This window comes from Onychomys torridus, chromosome 11 (genome assembly GCF_903995425.1).
Source record: "Onychomys torridus chromosome 11, mOncTor1.1, whole genome shotgun sequence".
Lineage (NCBI taxonomy): Eukaryota > Metazoa > Chordata > Mammalia > Rodentia > Cricetidae > Onychomys > Onychomys torridus.
This window is the reverse complement of record NC_050453.1, coordinates 3362304-3376734: the sequence shown is the minus strand read 5'-3', so window position 1 is coordinate 3376734 and position 14431 is coordinate 3362304. Positions and strand designations below refer to the sequence as shown.

Here is a 14431-nt window from a genome sequence, read left to right as displayed (position 1 = left end):
ATTTCAGAGGGTGATATAATTTTTTACATTTATTTTAATGTGTGTGGGCGCACAGACATGCCATGCCATATCTGTGGAGGTCAGCTACAAGAGTATGTTCTTTCCTTCTGTGTCCTAGGACTCGACCTTGGGTCATCAGGCCAGGTGACAAGCGTCTTTGCACTGACCTGTCTTGCTGGCTCTGTAATAAATAACTTAAGGGGTAATAAATGAATTTCAGAAAAAATAAATGTGTCCAGAGACCACCCATTGTCCTGAGAAACAGTTCCCCTGGCCTCTGGGTACAGTTTGGTTTTCAATCTCATTCTCTGTGATGTTTAATCTTCCTTGGTTAATGAAATTCCAGTAAGAAGATTTGAAGGCAATTGCGTTCCTTGTTCTGAGATCCAGTCTCCAGGCAAATAAGGCTTTTGTTACCAGAGAAAGTCTCCTCTTGCTCTGTGGAAGAGAAAGGATCAACAAAGATTGACTGGGGTGGTGGGTGGCTGGGGAGAGTCAGAGAGGCCTGATTCTGAGGCTCACACTCAGAGTGCCCACCGCTGGTCTTCCTCTCTGTCCTCAGTCCCCCCAGGACCCTCTTCAAAGGGCTTGATTCATGGGTAGGTCTCACTTTGGGAACCTGCTCTGTAAGTCTACCTTGTGTCTCTGCAACCACTGTTGGCCTGTCCCCGCACCTCTGACCCATGTCCCTCGTCTCCTCTCTCTCCATATTCCATCTGCCTCCTGTCTCTGCCTGTCACCAACTGTGCCAACTGCCACTCCATTTTGTCTCTCCATCTCACTACTTTCTTGCCACTGTCCAATAATTTGTCTTCATCACTCTCTCTGTGGTGTCTGTCTCTACTGTCTGTCTGTCCCTGTTTGCTGTCTGGGCTGTGGTCCATGTGTCCATCTGTTCAGTGCTCCCTCCTGTGGTCCCAGTCTCTGCTCCTCTGTACCGTGAGTTGCCCATTACTGTCTGCTCATCAGCATGAATATGGTCAACAAAGTCTGTTCAGCTTGTAGGTCACTCAGATGAACTCCCTGTTCTCCAAAGAAAACCCACTTGGACTAGCACTAGTAATGGCTTGTTTGGCCAACCACCACTCCTGGTTTAGTCTTCTGTAACTGGAGCCCTCGTGGGGCAGTGGGATTTGGAGTTACATTTATGCAGAAGTGGGTAGATCAAGTTAGATGGGCAAGCTGATTGTAGCTGTCAAATGTACAGTATGTGCCCCCTGCTCCCATCAGGCCTGGGACAAAACACACACTCAAAACCTTGTCTTATTAAACTGAGCTGCTCTGAAAGCCCTCTGCCCACTGTGATGCCATGCTGTGTCTCCACTAAGAACTTTAAGTAACACAGTAGGAAAATAGAAAACTACTTTGGGAATTTTTTTCTAATACTATTGGATGTGTGTGTGTGTGTGTGTGTGTGTGTGTGTGTGTGTGTGTGTGTGTTGCACATGTGTGTATGCGTGTTTGCATGTATGTGGGCATATGTGTAAGTATGCTTGTCCATGTGGAGTTCTGAAGTCAGGAAGATTCATCCTTGATTACTCTTCTGCCTTGTTCATTGAGGCAGAGTCTCTCAATTAAACCCAGAGCTCACTGATATGGCTAGTCTGGATAGCCAGCTTTTGTAGGAATCCCGTCTTCACCTGTCAAGGCTGGCGGTACAGGTGGTCACCACACCTGCCTGGCATTTTACATGGATTCTGGGATCTAAATCTGTCCGCATGCATGTGTGGCAAGCACTTTAACCACCGTCCTAGGGCTTCTCCTGCTGTAAAAATATGCCAGGGCCAAAAGCAATGTTGGGGAGGAAAGGTCTATTTCATTTTGTAGCTTGTTGTCCATCTTCTAGGAAGCTCAGGGCAGGAACCAGGAGCCAGGGACTGCTGCAGAGACCACAGAGGAATGCTGCCTACTGCCTTTGTCCTCATGACTAGCTCAGCCTGCTTTCACAACTCAGGACCACCTGTCCAGGGGAGTACTACCCACAATAGGCTGGGCCCTCACATTATATATAGTGGGTATGTGCACATGCGTGTGGATGTTTGTGGAGGCCAGAAGGTGTTGGATATCCCAGAGCTTGAATGAGAGGTGGTCGTCAGCTTCCCAATGTGGGTGCCGGGACAGAACTTGTCCTCTGTAAGAACAACACACATCTTTAATGTCTAAGCCATCTTTCCAGCCCCAGTCATTCTATTCAGACAAGTATGTATTAAGAAGCTACTGGTTGTAAAATGAGGATGAAGCCGTTGATTATGAAGCTATTGAGCTGCTTTTAAACGGCTGACCACATAAACAGACATTTCTTAGTGTTTGGGTGGGGCACTCCCCTCTAGTTTATTACATATCATCCTGCTAGAACACACCCGTGCCCTCCTGACACACTTCTGTTCCCTTCCGTGCTGCTTGTGAGGTGGAGTCATCTGTTTTTATTATTTTTATTTGATGCTGGATGAAGATGCCTTTGAAACCATGTACTTTGGGGTAACTACTCAGTCATCGAGTGCTTGAGTTTGCTTTGGAAATTGAAAGCTCTCTCTGCACTGTAATTTACGGACTTAATAAAAAAATGTGTTTCTGTTGAGTATTAAAATCACAGACAAAGCAAATAGCTCTTGAATCTCTCCGGTGTTCAGTTTGTTGTATGCAAAGATTGGGCCCATGACGACTTAGATTTTTAGATTTTGTTTTTAGAAAACATGAGAACAACATGTGGCTTTTTCTTGTACTAAGTCTTTTCATGTTTGACTTAGGTAGACAAGAGGGGTCTGGTGTCAGTATGTCCATCCCACCTGTGCATTCTCCCAAATGTCACCAAAATTTGAACAAAATTTTCCTCCCTCCCTTCCTCCCCCTCCCTCTCTCCCTTCCCTTCTACCCTCCTTCCTTCCTTGTTTCCATCCTTCTGGGGGCAGGAAGATGGCTAGTTAAGAGTATTTGTTGCTCTTGCAGAGAACCAGGCCCCATTCCCCACACTTATCTGGTAGCCCATAGCTCACTGTGACTCCAGTTCCTATGGATTCAATGCCTTCTTCTGACCTCTGTGGGCACCAGTCACACAAGTGCTACACATATACACTTGGAAACAAAACACTCATACATATACAATTAAAAATTAATCTAAAAAGATTAAAAAGTGAAGTCAGGTGTGACTTGCAGCTATAATCCCAGTGCTGGGGTGGGGTGGGTAAGTCAGGAGGTTTTGATTTCTGTGAGTTAAAACTCCACAAGGGCACAGTGAGTTCCGAGCCAGCCCAAACTACAATGAAGCCTGGGCTGTATAGAATGAGACTATGCCTCAAGATTTCAAACGATAACAAAACAAAAAGTAGTTCCTGGTATGGACTTCATGTAGGTTCAGGAAAACACAAGCTGTCACTTTCTGCTCTCTGTCTGGGCTTTAGTACATAACTCTTGCTCTTGCCATTTTTTGCCATTATTATTTTTCTGTTATTTCATTGTCCTTAGAGAAAGACAAATGCATTTTAATTCGTTTTCCTCAGCACACTGATGCTGTTTAACACTGTGCAGTTCCTGTCCACGTGGGGCTTTGAGTTGGTGCGTGTGCATTGTGCTATCTTTACTCACCAGTGTCGGCAGGGAACAGTGAACCTGTGCAAACTGAGTCTGGATGTAGCTTTTATCTGCATACTTGCCCACACCGAGTCACTTCTCTGTACCTTTGCTTTACTGAGTTTCTCCTTTGTTACTTATGGTAATTATGATGAAAAGCAATTTTCTAATAACTTCTCTTTAGAATGTCTCTGTGTTATGCTTTATGGGCAAATGGTAGGTTTGGGAGAATCGTGACGATCATTCCTGCCACAGAATGGCTGGGCTCAGGCCCATGGGCTGGAGAGACTCCTTGATGGGGGTGGGGAGGTGAGGGAGCAGTGAGGTGAGGGAGCAGTGAGGTGATGGGGCAGGGCTGAGAGGTGATGGGGGCAGGGAGCCTTTCCAATAAACCTTTCCTTTTGGAGACTATTGGGTTTTGTTAGTGAATTGGAGGGAATTGAGGGCAGAGGAAGGTTGAAATAGGGAACCTCGCATTTAGTTGTGTGCAGTCTTGTGGCTGTAGACCCTCATAGACGAGGAACTGTGGAAAGAGGCAGTACAATCAGGCTAATTTTCACAAACAGTCTAGAGACCCTGCAAACTCTCAGAAGACAGCCTGAGAGTGAATCATCCTGCAGGCAGCCTGGTGGAGCCCACATGTGTACTGAGCCATGGTAGTGTGGGCTCAGTCAGTTCAGAGTGACCTGGGACGTGTTTGGTCCTCAGTGTAGACAGGCAGCTGACAGGAACTTATACATTCTGCTTTTAAGAAACCTGACATTGGCCAGGCGGTGGTGGCGCATGCCTTTAATCCCAGTACTTGGGAGGCAGAGGCAGGTGGATCTCTGTGAGTTCGAGGCCAGCCTGTTCTACAAAGCGAGCTCTAGGAAAGGTACAAAGCTACACAGAGAAACCCTGTCTTGAAAAACAAAACCAAAAAACCTCTGGGAGAGGAGCCATAAGCCCCCACCACCTGCAAAGAGCATTTGCATCAGCATCAAGAGTACATTTCTTTTCTTTGTTTTGAAAGAGGGTCTTTCTGTGTAGTCCAGGCTGGCTTTGAACTGGCAATCCTCTGGCCTCAGCCTGCTTGGATATTTAAATTACAGTGTAAGCTGCTATGTCCAGCAAGGGTGCATTCCTTGACTGGATTGCCTTGATTCCCAAGAACACACTTAGGCATCTTCAGTGTGCACACACTGGCCACCAGCATAGAGCTGTCTTCTGCTTTTGAGTTCTTAGACAGTCTTGTAATTAATTGCCCCTCACCTCACTCCAGTCCAAGCAGTTCCACTGAACAGAAATCACATGGAGTGTGGTTTGCCCAAGCATGTTCCTTTGAAAGTTTTTTCAGTCCAACAGTACAGAGTAAAGCAGTAGAGAGGTGACTTTCTGGGTGGCGGCTGGAGGAGACCTTGCACACTTGGACGGCTTAGAGGGAGCCACCACCCTAGGACTTGGTCTTTGTTCTGAGTACAGTGATCCAGAGGCAGATCTGTGGTTTCCAGCTAATTCAGGATCTCTCCTCTTCCCCAGTTCCACAGAGGGTAAGGAACTTCCCACAGGGCTTGTGGAGATACAACTGAAAGACCCTAAGTTGTCATCTGTGTTGTCCTTTTGAGTAAGTCCAAGGGAAGAGCAGGGTTGATTGACAAGCTGTCTTCTTTTTTAGCTTTTACTTTTAAAATATGCTTTTAATTGAAATAGAATTACATCACTCCCCTCCTTTTCTATGTCCAACCTCTCCCAGCTATCCTTCCTTGAGTCCCCTCCACATGCCTCCTCTGAAGTTGATAGATCTTTTTATTTTTGTTACATACAAATTGATGTATGCATGTGTTTGCACAAATATATGTAAATACAACCTGCTGAGCCCATTTTTGTTGTGGTGTGAATACAGTTTCAAGGCTGATTACTCTGCACTGGACAGCCAGTAAGCGGTTGTCCTCCTCCCTAGCAGAGAGGCTAATTCTTTTCCTCCTAGTGTTCATTAGTTACCTGCAGTTCTTTGTCTATAGACAAGACCCTTGGACATTTCCTTTCCACATTAGAACGTCTACTGACATTGCTCTGTTCCAATCTTGTTTATGCCATGCCGCCATTTCTAGGAGAGACTTTCACAGCAAACATCCTGGGGTTCTGGCTCCCATGATTTTCCCACCCCTCCTCCCTCTCTGTTGTTTCCTGAGCCGTATATGCAGGAGCTGTGGCATAAATGTATGCACTGGAGCTGGGTTCCCCACAGACTATTGATCTCTGCCTTCTGTCCAGTCATGGTTTTCTGTGGTGGTTCTCCCTTTGCTATAGAGAGAGGCTTCTTTGATGAGGGATGGGAGCCTCCTCATGTGTCTCTGGGCATAACGGTAAGATGTAGCATGTAGTTAGGAATTATGCTTGTCTAGCAAAGTGATGGTAGTAGATTTTCTTTCAAGGTCCATGACCTCACTAGTCCCAGGAAGCTGGCTAGGTTTCTATACCAGGCATGATTTCCCTCCTGTTGTGTGGACCTCAAGTCCAGTTAGAGAGCCATTGGCTGCCACTCCCACCTGGGTGCCACTTACTGCACTTTGCTGCATATTTCTAAAGCTGTCATGAAGAGTAATGAATTCCATTCTGACTTTTTATACACGTAAGTTTACTCTTATCCCTCCCTCCCCATACTCCTGCCCACTTCTTGCTGATAGCCTTCTTCCCCGCAAGTAGTCCCCGTCTCTTGTGTGCCATGTATGTTTCCTTATTCCCTTTACCTCTCCCTCCTTCTTAATATCTCTTCCTTTTCATTGTCTTCTTTCTACCTTCAACAGACACACACATACACACATAAACATACACATATATACACACATACACACACATTAACATACACATATACACACACATACATACACACATATATGCACACACATTAACATACACATATACACACACATACATACACACATATATACACACACAAACATATACACACATACATATACACACATACATACACATACACACATACATACACACATACACACATACACACACACATACCCCACATACACCACTTAAATATAGAGTCAGCATGCATTATTTGACTTTTCACATCTGGCTTATTCAATGTAACACAATGATCTCCAGTTCCATCCATCCTTCTATAACTGTCATGATTTCATTTTTATTTGCAGCAGCATAGAGTTCCATACACATTTCTTTACCCATTCATCTGTTGATGGACATCAGGCTGGGTCCCCAATTTAGCTGTTTTGAAGAGTGCAGCATGTGTAGATCAGAGGACAGCTTGTGGGAATTGCTGTTCTCCTAATACCATGAAGTTCCTAGAGATCAAACCCAGGTTGTCAGGATTGGCAGCAATCCCCTTACCCTGTGAGCCATCTTGCCCACCTTCAAAGCCATTTTGATTTGTATTTTGGTAGGTTGGTTTTTATTCCTTAGTTTTCTGTTAGTTTTTTTAATCATTGAGTAGATTCCTTGATTCCTTGTGTGGTGTCAGGACCTCTGTTTTGCTAGCTGGCCTCTGTTTTAGCATCTCCAGTGGTGTAGCTGAACTTCTTATATGACTGCCTAGGGCTCTCAAGATTGCAGAAGCAGAAATTTTGCAGAACTAGATACTGAGATATAAGACTGAGATCGGCACAGCACCAACTCTCCTGTGGAGGAGGCATGTGATAGACCCAACAGAGTCCAGGGGAGAAGAATATACATGGTGGAACCCAAGGATGCAGACCCTGGGGACTGCCAGTGTCAAATCTCAGCTGCCTAGAGTGATGTTTTGACTGTCAGCTGCCCCAAAGCAGGGGCCCTGAGGCATGTAAGGTGCTGTTCTTTTTAAAGAAGAAAGCAAGCCAAAAGTGCTAGCAGAGGCCAGAGGGGCTCACACTGCCCTCTCCTCTGTGGGTATTTGTGGGGATCTCCAAGGAGATCAGATAGTGCCAAGAGTCAGGGAAGTGGGTGACTTAGAGCCCTGGTCCTTGTTAATGTGTTAGAGCCCATTTTGTTTATGTCTTCTGGGCTTTCACGCAGAACCACATGAAGATCAAGGAATAGCATCAGCGCATCACTGCTAGGTGAGAGTGGAGCTTTTAAAGAGCTCTGTCTTCACAGGATGTGGTCTTCACAGGCATGCAGCTGCACACATGCATGCACACACATACGCGCACACACGTACATATCCAGCAGAACTGCACTGTAGTGCTGTATTGCAAGCTGTGTCGGGCTGACTACTGTAGAACCTATGCAGAGGTGCATTAGCTTTCATATTTGTGATACTAATTTTATGAGTCAACTTGACTGGGTCTTGAGTTACCCACTCTTGGGTGTAAGGATATTTTTGGATGATCTTAACAATTCTGTATGAATTTTTAGATTATGTTTCTGTGAAAATGACATTAGAATTTTGATTGGGATTGCATTGAATTTGCAGGTCACTTTGGGTGATGTGGCTACTTAAGTAATGTGAGTTCTTCTAGCCCAAGACCCTGGTTGTCTTCCCATTGATTTGTTTGGAAGGTGGTGTCTCTTTGATGCTCTGTTCAAGTAGTGGGCTGCTTTCCTGATGAGGTTCTGCTTGGCTTCAAGTTTGTTTCCATTTGCTGAGCTGAGAAACAGCACACCCTGGAGTCGCTTAGGTTTGGCTGTGAGGGGAGCACCTGCCTGTGCTGTTGCTACCTTGTAATCACTCTTGTTTGGCTACATGGCCAGCTGGCAAGAGGGCTGACAAGCCCTGAGCAGGGCTGCTCTCACCGAGTCTTGCCCCACTAGCACTGAACTTTGACTTTATTTTTTAGATTCTGTCTTCCTGAGCCTGTTTTGTGGCAGACAGACGTCTAGACCCCCTTTGCAGGAATTATTTGGGTAAATAAGTCATTTTTTTGGGTTCCCGTTAGTCCTAGTTAGGTTTCTGTTGCTGTGATAAACACCATGACCAAAAGTGACGCGTGGAGGAGAGTTGATTTCCCTTGCAATTACAGTCCGTAATCAAAGACAAGTGAGGGCAGGAACTCAAATCAGGGACCTGGAGGCAGGAACTGAAGCAGAGGCCATGGAGGGCACGGCTTACTGACTTGATCCCATGTCTTCTCTTCCGCCCTGTTTATGTGACCCAGAACCGCCTCTTCCCAGGTATGGCACTGCCCACAGTGAGCTGGGCCCTCCTACATTCACCAAGGGAGTGCCTCACAGACTTGCTCACAGGCCAATCTGACTGAGGCATTTTCTCAGCAAAGGTTCCCTCTTCCCAGACACGTCTAGGTTTCTGTCAAGTTGACAAACACCAAGCAGCACACCGGCCTCATCCTTCCATTCTTCTCCCGACGGTCACGTCCACATAGACAGGTGACACTCGCAAGGCCTCAGTGCAGGCCCTTGTCTTCCTGCCGCAGTCCCTGGGTGCTCAGGAGCTGTTGGGACCACATTTATACTCATCAGCTCTAGCTCTGTGCTCTTGAACTAAACAGAACGTGGTCCCCCTGCCCTGACTCTGACACACCCTGACTCTGTCTCTCTGTATGATTTATTGCTCCTTCTGTGTCCCTGCCCTCCCCCTCCTCTCTCCATCGTCCCGCTGTCCCCACTAGACTTTCTGATCACCTACAATCTTTACTTGCCCTTCCACTCTGTTGGTCCTAGCCTTGGGCAGCCTGACTATAGCATTTGCTATAACGACTATCCACTTATACAGGTCCATCAGCCGTGGGGAAGATGAAACTTCCATGTCCCTCCCAGCACTAGGGGAACTGAGACAGGTCCAGAAGTGTGTCACCCAAGGTGGAATTCTCTCCCACCCCCAAGAATCAAATAGGGAGCCAGGCACATCCCTTCCTTCCCCATCTCCTGTCTCTCATCCCATCTGTCCCTTCTGTGACTGTGTGGAGGCAGGAGGAATGTTCTGGAAATAGATCAGTATTCTAAGTTCTAAGAAGAGGGTTTCAAGCAAGGAAAGAGACTGAACATCGAGGAGGCAGATGGAGAAGCTAGTCTCTGAAGAAGGAGTAGCTTTTGCCCACGTCCTGAGGGCACCCTTGTGCGTCATGACAGATGATGGCAGGAGTGGACTGTTGATTCATCAAGTAAAAGTCTCATTATAGCTAGAATTTCAGAGGCAGGTAAATCACAGAATTGGTTCAATTTTAATACTTAATGGAGCAAGGAGACTATGTAATAAAATGAAGAAAAGCACAGACTTTGAAGTCACGTGCATTTAACTGCCTGTGGGGTATCCAAAGAGACTCAGTTTCTCCACGAATCAGATGATGAAACCTGTGATGCTTTGTTAGTAACACCACTTCATAAAGGTTGCTGAAAAGTTTGAAAAATCTCATCTTATAGTAAAGCATGACTCAGAGCAAATGCCAGTTAAGGGCGCCTGCCCTCAGCAATGCCATTGACAGGACTCCCTTCATTCCTAGTGATGTATGGCAGATCAGAGGGTTGTGTGGGTACCCCTAACAAACAAACACACTGTGCTGGATAGTGATGTTCAGGCCGTTAGTTACTGTTAGGGTTAAAAGAGAATGTATGTGTTAGGAATGGAGGTGTGTGTGGGGGGAGAGGAAACAATGTCGTGCTTATTGGGGGCTTTGGGCTGAGGTGAGAGCTTCCTTCCCTTCTCTCCAAGTCCTCTGGAGCTTCCTAGACCTTCGCACCCTATGGTAGGGGTCCTGCTTCTGGGGAGATAGGATCTTTTGCAGGGTGTCTTAGTTACCCTCCTGTTGCTGTGGGGAAACACCATGACCAAGTCAACTTATAAAAGGAAGTATTTAATTGGGGGCTTGCTCACAGCTTCAGAAAGTGAGTCCATTATCATGGCAGGGGTTTGGCAGCAGGCAAGCAGGCATAGTGTTGGAGCAGTAACAGAGAGCTTACATTTGATCAACAAGCTGGAAATGGGAGAGGGAGGAAAGGAGGGAGGGAGGGAGGAAGGGAGGAAAGAAGGGAGGAAGGGAAGGAGAGGAGAGAGGGGGGGGAGGGAGAGCTGACCTGCATAGGCTTTTGAAACTTCAAAATCCACCTCCAGTGACACACATACTCCAACAAAGTCACGCCTCCTAATCCTTCCTAAACAGTTTCACCTAACTGGAGACTAAAAATTCAAATATATGAGCCTATGGGAGCTATTCTCATTCAGACCAACACACAGGGTTGTGAGAGGAGGGATGCATTTGGGGCTTTTAAATTGTTTGTATATGTGTGAGTGTTCATGTGTAGTGTGGGTGCTTTGCTGACTGATGTGTGTGTCAGGCCATCTGGTCCAGGGAGTCCCCAGCCTCTGTCTACATCTCCCCAACTGTGTGCTGGCATTTAGACAAACACGACTGCACCCAGCTTTGCATGGGTTTTAGGGGTCTGAGCTCTGCTTCTTGTTCCTGAACAGCAAGTGATTAATGCGCTGAGCCACCTTCCCAGACTCCTCTGTTTATTATTCTGATAGGCCTTATAGAGCCAAAGCTGGCCTTGAATGTGCTTTGTGGCAAGAACGTTGAGCCCAGATCCTCCTGCCTCAGCCTCCTGAGTGCTGTGATCATGGTGCTCACTGTCACTTTGGGTCTTGTTTTATTTTTGAGACAGGGTCTTGCTGTATAGCCCTGGCTTTCCTTGTATGCCAGTCTTTCTGGTGGGTCTCCTGAATGCTGGGATGGCAGGCATGTGTCACCTCCTTGCGTCCTTCTTAGGGGGTCGTGCCCATGTCCATTTGTCTTGGCATGTCCTTGTGTTCAGGAACCATGTCTCATGGTCAGATTGCCCTGCAGTCCTATCTTGTACTTGGTACACAGAGACAGTTAAGAAGCACTTATGTAAGTATGGGTGAGACGGAGTGAGGAGCTGGCTGTAAGTTTTCATTAGAAGCTAACCAGTGAAAATAGCAGGTGTACACCTTCACTTCCTGAAAGCCATATTTATGTCCCTTTTAAGGAGATCAAACCAGGGCCATTGGTATGGCTCAGTGGGTAAAGGGGCTTCCTACAGAAGCCTGGAAACCTGGGTTTGATCCCCAAAAGTCCATGTTAGGTAGAAGGAGCAAGAAGACCCTATAACTCTATAGGTACTCCATAGAATGAGTGCCCATACACACAGCACGCACACAACAACAATAATAATAATGAGATTATTAATTATAGTAATAAATAAATAGAGCTATTCTCAAGGAAGATGGACCCTTGCCAAAGGCCTTGGCTCAGCATGGCCTCTGGCATCTCTCACTCCTTGCCTTTTCCATGAGTGGTAAAGCATCCTCTGTCTTTGTTGTTTTCTTTTTTTCCTTTTATGAAATGTAATAATCTTTACAAACCTTCCAAATAAGAAACAAACTCATCTGTGGAGGGCAGAGCAGCCTGTCTGACTCCATGAAGACAGGAAGAGTGGTAACCTACACTGAATAATTATAAACACTGTCCTGGGGGCCGAGGGATGGCTCAGTGGGTAAAGTGCCCGCTACAAACCTGGGGACCTGCATTTCATCTACACCACCCACGTGAATGGCTGGGCACAGTGGCGTACACCTGTGAGTCCAGCACTGAGATGGGCAGAAACAGGTGGATTCCTAGAGCTCACTCACCAGCCAGCCTAGCAGAGTCTATGAGCTCCAAGTCCAGTAAGAGACCCTATCTGAAAAATTAGCTGGAGAGCAGTCAAGGAAAACACCTAGCATCGAGCTCTGACCTCTATATGCACATACATACACATGCACACATGTGCACACACCTACTACATGCACATACATGAGCACACATCCACTACATGCACACACACATACACACATTCATGCACATATCTACTACATACACACATACACTCATATACACATGTGCACATATCCACTACATGCACACATATACACATATGTGCACACAGGCAGGTACATGCACACTTTGTATTATTTATGTGCATTCAGTGATACGGAAAATTAGGGATTGACTGTGTTTCATAGTAACTCACTGATGCACACATAAGCATAGAAATGCTATTCTAGAACTAATTACCCTCCCAGTTTGAAAGAGCCATTATTTCACTATATGTATGCACACTTATGACATATAAATACTCTACAATTTATAACAGAAAAGAGTATGTATATATTTCTTTTAGGGGGTGAAGTAAGTGGAAATATGTGCAGAGGAGGGAGCCAGGATAAAATAATGGTTACATCGAAGATTCCTATTTTATCTGCTTAATTTAAATTCTTGAGATCAAAAGGGGGACACTTGGTTTTCTGAGCATAAAAGGTACTGATCATAACTTCTGATTTTTCAAAACATTAGAACCATGAAAAGACAACTAAGCCAGCCTGCATGTTTGCCTCCCGAAATCCTGGCTCCCGAGTACGAGGGAGGCTGGCCCCTGGCATGTAGCTCTGGGACTGCAGGACTTCAAACTCAGAGGAGGTTCTGTGGTGTGAGCCCCTTAATTGCTCTCTACAGCAGTCTCAAGAGGAGAGTCTGCCACTGTCCTCATGAGATTTCTCCCATGTGTCCTGTGAGGTGGTGTGCTACACATTTTCCTTGCTTCCATAGAAAGGCCTTGTAGAATGGCCAGGGCTAGTCAGGGTCAGTAAAGCCGATTTGTGTCTTTGGGTCAAGAGAATAAGGCCAAGGTGCCACACAGAGCTCAGAAGAAACTGCTCTGACTCTTCTACTTTGTATTAGGGTTGTGCATCCAGAGGGATGAAAAATTAGGGCTTGACCCTGTCTCAGAGGAACTCAACAGACTCCTGTAGGTTCCCAAGTTGGTGGCTGAATACACTTCCTTTCCTAGGATACACTGACCTTTGTTAGTGTGTTAGCATTTACATTCATAATTCTCAGTTCTCCCCATGCCTCCTGGGAACGTGGTTCTGTATGAGAGACTGTACCTAGCAGCGTAGGACTACTGATATTACTCACGTCGACTAATGTCTTGCCTCATGTGCTCTTTCTTTCTCTTTTGGAACAGATACTAATTTTGTGTTGGGGAATGCCCAGATAGTGGACTGGCCCATCGTGTACAGCAATGATGGATTCTGCAAGCTCTCTGGCTACCACCGGGCAGAAGTGATGCAAAAAAGCAGTGCCTGCAGGTACCTGGAGTGCAGCTCTCTGGGGAGTGCTGAGGGTGTTTCTGGGAAACGGGAAGATTGCCTTGATCTCGCTCTTTGTTTCATGCAGTCAGTAAGATGGGGAATGGAAAACAGAAAAATCTATACCATGTCTCAGTTAGGGTTTTTATTGCTGTGAAGAGACACCATGACCATGGCAACTCCTAAAAATAAAACATTTAATTGAGGGTGGCCCGATTATAGTTTCAGAGGTTCAGTCCATTATCATCATGATGGGGAGCATGGCAGCATGCAGGCAGACGCGGTGCTGGCTACATCTTGCAGGCAACTGGAAGTTGACTGATTGTCATACTGAAGGAAGCTTGAGAAAAAGAGATTTTAAAGCCTGCTCCTCACAGTAACACACTTCCTCCAAGACCACACCTCCTAATAGTGCCACTCCCTTTAGGGGCCATTTTCTTTCAAACCACCACATTCCACTCCCTGGCCCTCAAAGGCTTATAGCCATATCATAATGCAAAAAGTTCATTCAATCCAACTTTGAAAGTCCCCATAGTCTATCACAGTCTCAACAATGTTTCAAAGTCCAAAGTCTCTTCTGAGACACATGACAATACCTTAACTGTAATCACCTATAAAAATCAAAATAAAAAATCCTATCACATACTTTGAACATATAATGGCACAGGATATACATTACTATTCCAAAACACAGGGAAGGGAACATAGTGAGGACCAAAGTGAGATCCAAAACGAGATGGGCAAACTCCAAACTGCATCTCCATGTCTGATGTCAAAACACACTTCAGATCTCCAACTCCTTTCAGCTTTGCTGACTACAACACACTT

At 45.8% G+C, this 14431-nt stretch overlaps 1 protein-coding gene across 2 annotated transcripts in view; it reads left to right on the top strand.

The window, feature by feature from the left end:
- Window positions 1-14431, top strand: part of Kcnh1 (potassium voltage-gated channel subfamily H member 1) — a 309683-nt gene that overhangs the window by 12137 nt on the left and 283115 nt on the right. For both annotated transcript variants that reach the window (XM_036202710.1, XM_036202709.1), the window contains exon 2: window positions 13480-13603. In XM_036202710.1, the coding sequence (XP_036058603.1) occupies window positions 13480-13603 (124 nt within the window). The remainder of the gene's footprint in view (window positions 1-13479; window positions 13604-14431) is intronic.